Source organism: Vitis riparia, chromosome 5 (assembly GCF_004353265.1).
Source record: "Vitis riparia cultivar Riparia Gloire de Montpellier isolate 1030 chromosome 5, EGFV_Vit.rip_1.0, whole genome shotgun sequence".
In the NCBI taxonomy this organism is placed as follows: Eukaryota; Viridiplantae; Streptophyta; class Magnoliopsida; order Vitales; family Vitaceae; genus Vitis; species Vitis riparia.
This window is the reverse complement of record NC_048435.1, coordinates 22,155,653-22,164,890: the sequence shown is the minus strand read 5'-3', so window position 1 is coordinate 22,164,890 and position 9,238 is coordinate 22,155,653. Positions and strand designations below refer to the sequence as shown.

The 9,238-nt window shown below is 31.1% G+C and overlaps 1 protein-coding gene across 1 annotated transcript; it reads right to left on the bottom strand.

The window, feature by feature from the left end:
- Positions 1-2,142: 2,142 nt before the first annotated feature.
- On the bottom strand, positions 2,143-7,468 carry LOC117915288 (uncharacterized CRM domain-containing protein At3g25440, chloroplastic). The gene is made up of 3 exons (XM_034830841.1): positions 7,082-7,468; positions 4,240-4,641; positions 2,143-2,894 (listed from the first exon to the last, which is right to left on the bottom strand). The coding sequence occupies exons 1-3, from the start codon at positions 7,466-7,468 to the stop codon at positions 2,433-2,435; spliced, it is 1,251 nt and encodes a 416-aa protein (XP_034686732.1). The 3' UTR covers positions 2,143-2,432.
- Between the last annotated feature and the right edge of the window lie 1,770 nt (positions 7,469-9,238).

The window sequence follows — 9,238 nt, the reverse complement described above, 5'->3', positions numbered from 1 at the left end:
AACCAATTTTCTTATTTCAAGTCATGAATGAAATTACGAGAATCATTCTTTTTGGGTTTGGCCATTTGGGCATCCTAACCTAACTCCAACAATAATAAAAACAAAAAATATTTAATATCTAATTCAACTCATTTAGTAGAGTTAGATTATTTGACTTCAATTATTTTGTTAATTTTTTAATTATTCATGATAAATGACATGGTTTTATTTCATCTGCATGATAAGAGATATGAAAATGAATTAATGACCATCTGAGAATTAGGAAAGATTTTTTCACTTGATCGTTTTCCAATAAATAAGAGAGGTGATAAAAAAAAATTAATTCTCCTTTTGTTTCTTTTGTTGTTGTGGTCTTTTTAGCATATCTTTTATCCACTTTGTAGTTTGATTTTTTAAAATTAATTATGCCTTTAATTGCATTAATCAATTTAAATCCTCTTTGAATCTATCAAAAGATCTTTTAGATTAAGCAAAAAAAAAAAAAAAAAAAAAAAATTGATTCTTTTTCACCAACTGCATAATTAGTTCAAATATTTAAAAGTTAAAATAGTAAAAAGATAATATCAAGGAAAATTTAGAATTAACTATTTGGTAATTCAAATTTTCTTTAATTCCTCTTTTTTTTTTCCATAAAATAAACCCTTTTTGAAAAATAATTTTAAATTCATTTTAATTTTTTTATTAATATTAATAGGTTTTATGAATTAATTTTATTTTATCTACTATAAAAATATTAATTATTTATATTTATCAAATATTATTTATATAAGAGGTGTTTGGTATATGGGAATAGAGAATGAAAATGAATAATTTGTTTCCATTTTTATTTTTTGGTGAATGAAAATGATTTGGTGATTTTATTTATAGTATTTGGATGAATTTAGAAATTTAAGATTGGAATGATTATTTGTTTCCATTATAATATTTGATAATAATAGGAATGAGAAATTTCCATTATAATATTTTATAATCTAAGGGTAAAATAGTAATTTTAGATTGTTTTATATTTTCTCATTAAATGAATATATCATAATACCACTAAATGAATTGAAATCTCATTTATTAATAAGATTTGATTTTTATCGGAATCAATTTTTTATTTCATTCCTATTTTTATAAAATTTATCTAAACACAAAACGAAAGAGGGAATGATTATTCCACGTACCAAACATCCTAAATAGTAAATAATTGAAAATGTTTATTGTAAAATATTAAATTAGAACATGTGAAAAGGAAAAAAATAATAATCTAGAAGAGAACAAGTGATAATTGTATATAACAAGAAGTTGTAGTTAATAAAAATTAGGTAAAATTGAGGGTAAAAATAGTAATATGATTGAGCATAGAAAAAGAAATGTGATGGAGATGTGATTCCATGACTCATGGATTTTGGCTAAAGGATTCTCTTTGATTTGATTTTCTATCACTAAATGAACACCACAATTTCAGATATTATGGAAAAATTTAAGTCTTTTGCCCCACTCTCCAACTAATCATGACGTGGCACATCATATGGTGATGACATCCCTATGACGTGGCATGTGTGAAGGGCTTTTAGCCGTTGGTTTCTCGCCGTATTTATTAATATATTAATTAATAAATATTTTTGTATAAAATATAAAAACATATACTTCTAGATGAGGACAAAGAATACCCTTCTTTTTTTTTTTTTTTGCTTTTTTTTCTCATTAATAAAATGGTAAAATGAGAGATTGGAATAGAACCAAAAAAAAGTTATATTTAGTGGGATTGAGAACATATTTTATTTTATTATTTTTTTGTCAACAAAAAAACATGATGGCATCATGGTATAAAATATTAATTTATTTACTTCATAATATAATAAAAAAGCAATAATAAAAAAATATAATGCAAGAGAGGAATAAAATTACAAAAAAGGAGAGAGAATAAAAAAAAACATAGGGATATAAAAATATAGGTAATATATGTATTGGAAATTGGGCATGTGAGTCAGATTCTACATAAAGGCACGTGAGATTTCACGTGCTAGAGCACAGGGGCCCACGTGAAATGAGCCCAAACCTTTCCTCAGTTTTGTTTGGTTGCAAGATGTAGTTATCAGATTCCTGCACAACCCACTTTCTAATTGATTGGATTCTTGTTTGGTTCAAAGCAAATCGTAAAAGAAAAGTTGGGCCCTTTGAATCATCAAGCTAGGAAAAAGTTTGATTCTATTCTATTCTAATCACAATCCCAAATTTTCCCGGAAAATAATTTTCATTGCCATGTTTAAGTAATTTTTGTTTTTCTACAAAGCGTCTTTTGTTGATATACAAGACCTAAATATACATCACAAAACTTTTGAATCTTACTAAAGACAAGTGCAAGTTGAATTTTCCTATTGAGAAATCCTCCTTTCAAGAAGTCTTAATCATCAGAATAACATCTACTTCCTTCCACACATGATTGATCAACCCAGTATTGTACCTGAGCTTTCTTGTATAACTGAAAAGCTTTCTGCACTTTCTTCACCATCAGAATCAAAGTCATCGTCATCTTCATCCTCATCCTCATCCTCATCATCAGAATCAAATTCAATTACGGATGAGTTTTCGTCTTCTAAATCATCTTCACTAGCAGATAGTGATGGTCCTAGTTCTTCATCTGTGGAATCAGATTCTGTATCTGGAAGATGACCTGGGGAGAAGGAAAAGCCATTGGTGGACATGTCAAAGTCTTGCCTTCTGGGCATTTCTTTACCTGATTCGTTCGTGTATTTGCTGGGGCTGTCAAAGATTGAAGTGGGATTTCGATCACTTGGGTCACCATAAAGTGCAATATGCCGGTAGTAGAGCTCTAGTTCCTTCTCAGCAATAGCAATGAATCGCCTCACTGACTCCAGTGACTGCTCGTACTTAGATTTTTCCAGTGCCTGTCAAAAGAATAACAAGAACTCAGTCGGCTAATATTCAACTAGAGCCAAATGACTAAGCAATAGCAATGATTTTGCCGTACTTTTCGTGAAAATCAACCAAATTATTAAGCAAGTCAAAGCATACAGATGGGAATATTATTCAAATGGGACTTTTTAATTTTCAAATCAATCTTCAAACAAAAGATCAAATAAGATCTGCCATCTATCGAAAAGGCACCCATATCTTCTTCAAACCAATCTACAAGTGATAATGTCACCTTTCTTAATATTTTTGATGAATATGTCACCTTTCTTAATATATTACATAAAATATTGAATCACGGGTCTTATGATATTCCAAATTGATTAGAGAAAGAAGTTGAATTTCCTGACCCTATATATGTAGTAAGTCCTTCTTAACCATGTAGACATGTTTTGAAGCCATAATGAAGGAATGGGTCATCTCAAACGACTATACAACATCTAGAGATAACTGCCCTTTTGGGATTGGCAAGCATAATCATAGAATGGTGATTAAGAAGCAAAATAATGGAGTTTGGTTGTGACAAAGATCATTGTTGTTCAGTATATTGTTCAATGATGTTCATCCCACCAATCTTCATCATCAGTTCTCTTACTTGTAAATGATAAATTCCATTAAATTTAATATGTTTAACTATTCCACTCAAGTATCAATTTCAACAATCCACTACAACTATGTTGGTAAGAAGATCTGCAACAGGCTGACAAATTGTAGGGCCCCCACCAGGCTAGCCAACCTTTCATTTATATACATACACTCTACGAAAACTACTTATGCCATGCAAATCTCTAGCACCAAGGACATGTGAATCAGTAAATTTCTATGGTTCAAGTTTTGAAGGCAATCTTGTAAGTTCATCTTAAAAACCTTGGATTTTTATTCAAATGTGTAAGAGAATTCGATCACTTTCTCATTATGGAACTTTGTATGATACAATTCATGAATATCACTTGGTCAGATTCTAAATGCCAAAAAATCAGACACATGAATTTCGTACTTAGTTGTAAAGCTAAATCAATAGACCATATACATGCAAGAGTCAATAAGCATCCTCAAAGGTGGTCATGTGCTTCAGGAGGGGCTAGCACGGGAATTGGAAATGGTTAAGAAATCAATCTATGGAGAGACATCTAGATTAATGATTTGGCTTTTAAATGACAATAGAGGTGGAGCCATTAAGTGGAATTTCTTGCTACAATGGGGTTCCATAATCATGTGGATAGTGACTTAAATAAAAGTGTTACATGAAATAACTTGTGCCACAGAGCCACAGTAGGTAATAGAGAAAATAAAATGCAGCATTTGAGATGGAACACGCACCCTTTTCTTGGACAATGTATCTATTGGCGACATAACTTCTGGCTGCACATAGTTTTTTCCTCGGTAAAATATTATGGTGTCATCTCCAATTATCTGAATTGGGGTCCCACCACTCAATCTGGCAATTTCATTTGCATACTCATGCACTTGGCCAGGTTTACATGGCTTGCAGATGACCTCGACTGTCTCATGTTTCTTCCAATGCATATGCATGTTGAGAATAACACCTCCGAATACTCCTCGTCTGCCAACTGGTACATAATTAGACCTCTTCTGGGCCATCTTCTTCATATAGAACCGCTCCTCACCCGTCAGATTAACTGGTTGAACTATAGGACCCTGAAGTTTAGGAACTTCATATCGTTTTAGTCTTTCAATAAGTAAGGCTTCCTTGATTCTTGCCTGCAATGGAAAAATAATAAACGGAACATATAGCTAAGATCACAAGAAATTAGGGCTTTGGATAAGGACAATACAATTGAGAATCAGTTCCTGAACCAGTAATAGAAGACTAGGAAATCGATATGTTTCAGCAAAGATCGATGTTATTTTGAGATATCAAAACTTCTGTCCATTATCATGGGGGGAGAGAGAGACGGTGACATTTCTTATTTTATGGTGCATATAAGAACATCAATACACCTTTTTATCCTAGCAGTTCATGAATGAGTAATCGAAAACCGGGAACATCAGTATGTTTCAGCAGAGTTTAATTTACAAAACTTTTGTCCATTATCATGATGAGAAGGAGAAGAGGAGCAGAGGAGGGAGGGGAGGTGAAAGAGAGAGAGGCCGAAAGCCTATTTGGGACTTGTTTTCTAGAAACGAAAAACATGTTTATTAATTTTTTTGATAGAAAAGTTTTTTGAGAACTTGTTTTGAAAACAGGGTGTTATATAAGAATATATTTTAATTGTTTAAAGTTATTTTTGCTTGTTTTAAAATAAAATAGTAATAATTATTCAAAGTGTTAAATATTATACCCCTTTTCATATGAAACATCATATTGTTTAGAGATATCTAAATGCATATTCTAATTTTTCAGACATCTAAAAAACAGAATAAAAAACAAAATAAGAGAAAGAACATCCTAGAGAAGCTTTGGGTATCATTATTACAGTCATCATTGAAATTAAAATTGTCATCACTCCCATTAAGATTAGATTGATAACCCTTCATCTCATTATCTCTATAATTGATAATATAACAATTCATCTTATACTTTGTTTAATCCAATGTTAGATTGAATGAAATTATAATCTAAGTATGTTTAATCTTAACTCATGGTAAAAGATGACCTCCTTTATGCCGTGCTCCTTATCCCAAGGTGATTGTCTAAGTGTTGCCTTTTTTAAGCCACCTTGCCTAGGTCTTCAAAAGGCGACTTTTATCTGTCCCACCTGGCCTAATAGCTTAAACAACCTAGGCGATGGCCTTTGATAACACTATTTTCCACTAAGATAATATGCACAAAGTGGATAGAGAAGACCCATGTGTATCAAATAGGTGATAACGGGTATAATCTAAATGAGAATAGATAAACTTTAGAATTCTTTTTTAGGCTCTTTTTTTTTTTTTTTTTTTAATCTTAGTTTATTTCGTAAAGGTAGCACAAACTATGCACACAAATATGAACAAGGATTACCCAACAACAATAGGGATAAAAAAAAAAAACAGAATAAAAATCCTAATGCCTAAAATACAATCCAAAATATCAATGGAATCTACAAATGATATCCTCTCATCTCCTGTTTATCTACTGAACCACTTGAACAAAAGGGTCATAAAGAATAAAACTCCTAACACCTAAAATACAATCCAAAATATCAATGAAATCCACAAATGATATCCTCCCATCTCTAGTCTATCTACTGAACCACTTGAACAAAAGGGTCATGAAACATTTTTCCATTGCAATTCTTATTGGCCTAATTCATAAAAAAAGCCATTAATTCCACTCCTTTCAAATACATCAAAATAAACATATCCCTCACAGACAAACCTTCCCTGCAAACTAATCAATGTCTCCTTGATTGACCAAGGAAGCACCCTAGGAATACCAAATCTTCAAAACAATAAAGACCAAGCTTCAATCATCTCACAATGGATAAGTTAATAATTGGCTCATTCCTTCTCCTTAGTACACAAACAACACCAATTCACCTAAATTGTCCAAAATAAAAATATGCTTCCAAACTGCTACCCAAATAAGATACCAACTTAATGAACAAGTGATCCCCAAACCCATCTATACTGGAAATGGATACTGTGATCCAAATTCACAGCCTTAAGGTAGATTTGACAAGGAATTTCCCATATTTAGAAGACTTCAACTATATTTATCATCCTTGTAACAAATACAATCACATCTTGAATGCAAGACAAAAACAAATTACATCATTTCCCAGCTCCCAATCGGCTTTAAAACTAGTGTTCTTTACAGTATTAGACTAATTCATCAACCCAACTCTTTTGTAGTTGAAGCAGGAAAAAAAAAAAAAAACAATATATTTCTTATAAAATCAATCAATGTATCAAAGTCTCCGGCAAAACCAGTCCTCCAAATTGATGAAGTACTGCAGAAACCAACGACACAAAGCCCAATTGTCCATCAAATCCACTAATGTCAACAGTAAATCCAAGCCAATTCAAAAATAGAAACAATAATGACATTTACAAAGCTTAACATAATGATCAAACAAACAAAAAGGTTTCATCAGCGCAGCATTTTAATAATCCCACCCTTTTCAACTAGCCACAATCAACAATTCAAATAATATAACAAGAAGAACAACGATAATAATAGTAATCAAGAGTTCAGAATAAAAAAAAAAATGATCACCTTTTCAAGCTTGAACTTGATTCTCTCTTCGGCATTTGCGAACCTCTGCTTCTTTTTCTTACCCTTGACACTGAGCCTTCGTGGGTCTCTCTTATTGGCCGCTTTTCTCTTCTGCTTCTCTTTCTTCCTCTGCATCTTCAATCTCTTCTTGGTCTTCCATTTATCCTTCTTTGGTGGGTCGGTCACGTGGGTCTCGAACTTGAGTTTCCCCCGAGATATCACGAGGTTGACTGAGCCGTGGCTCAGGTTTCTGGAAACCCATGAAGGGGTTGGAGGAGGTTGGTGTTTGGGAAGGGGGAAAATGGATTCTGGGTGACAAGAAATTGGTTGGAAAATGGAGGGTTTTGGTGAAGCTCTGCGGAGAATCCGAAACAAGGCCTTCGCCATGGCTCTGGACTGAGAGGAGAAACATTAAGGGTAAAAGGCTGGGTCGGTTGGATCCCTGGACCAGGTTTTTTGGGCCCACTGGGCTGTACAATTCGACCCATTGGGGTTTGGATACCATCTCCTTTTTGGTCTCCAATGTCAGTCCACAGTGTTCAGGCTCCATAGGCCCATTGGGCATTAAAGGATATTATTGCTTCTCGTAGAAGGGACTTTTTTTTCCCCGTTGATACCATATGTTATTCTATGTTTAAAGTCAAAAAATTATGTCAAGCCAATATTTATTCCTCTAACATTATGACCTTACGTTCGATTTTGACTTCAACCTAAAGTCAAAAGTCAATTTGGTTATTATAGGGAAAATTTGAGGAAAAAATGAGGGGAAATATTAAAAGATTTTTCTCTCAACTTTCCTTAAAAAAATTAAGAGAAAATATAGGACATGTTTGGTTACTATTTTAAAATTTTGTTTTGAAAAACAATTTTTAAGAACGATTTTTTAAAGTTGTTCTCCAATGTTTTGTTAAACAAAAATATATTTAAAAACTTAAAATATTTTTAATATTTTAAAATAATTTTTATATCTAGTATTTTATTTTTAATCATTTCACGTGTATAATTATTTTTTAAAACAATCATGAAAAAAAAAAAGTGAAAACACAAAAAATAAGTAAAAATATTATTAAAAAACAGTTTTTATTATGAAACGTGTTTTTCTAATTTTTTTTATTCTAAATAATAAAAAACTATTCTAAAATTTAGTTGTCAAATATACTCATATTCTTTAACAATTTAATTTATTTCCATTAACTCTTTGCCATCAATCAAGAGAAAAGTCATACACATTTTTCCTCATTTTTTAATTTTTTGCTTTCTATTTGTTTTCCCTTGGATTTTTTTTTTTTAATATCCAAACATAGCCTCACGTCTCATTTGATGCTTTAGTTTTTAAGATATGGTTTTTTTTTTTTTTTTTCCCTTATGTAGTTTGTCCAATAATCCGTCTTTGTTTGGTCTAGTGGCTGTCATTGATATTTATTGTAGGACACCATTTGGGTCTTGCGGGTTCCTAAATTTGTGCTCGTCAGGTGTAGTAGTAGACATCATGTTGTTGCAAAGTGAGATGCCCAAAAATCTCTATTAATTATTTCAATGATCAATTTTCTCGTTTTAAGTCGTGAATAAAATTATGAATATGAGAACTATTTTATTTCCATAGTGCAAGTATATTGATTTTTGTTTTCATAGATAAGACAAGAAAAAACTTTAGGAAAAATGATTTTTATTTTTCAGAAAAAAAATCGAGTTCTTTCTAATTTTTTTAGGGTTTTAAGGAGAAATAATAGACAACTTATTATTTTTTAAATCTTTAGAAAGAGAAAGTCTTCTCACAAAAAAACATATTTTATTTTTTATTTTTATGAGTAGTTTTAAAGCTCCCTACTCCCCTTTTCTCATTTATTGGGTCGAGTCGAGTCAACTCACTTGAACACTCAAACTCAACTTTAATCATAACAAAAACTCTAGTCATCTATTATAATTTTAAACATAAAATCATGATTGCTAACTAAATTTTGAACTCAGCTTTAAAATTATAGTAATTTTAAACTTAAATTTAAAATTATAATATATGATTATAGATTTAATTATTTTAAAAATAAAATTTGTAATTATCAATTACGAGTTTAAGCTTAAATTTAAAATAGAACTGGTGATTATGATTTTATTAAAAAAAAAAAAATCAAATCACATGGATGTCTATCTAACCAAGAA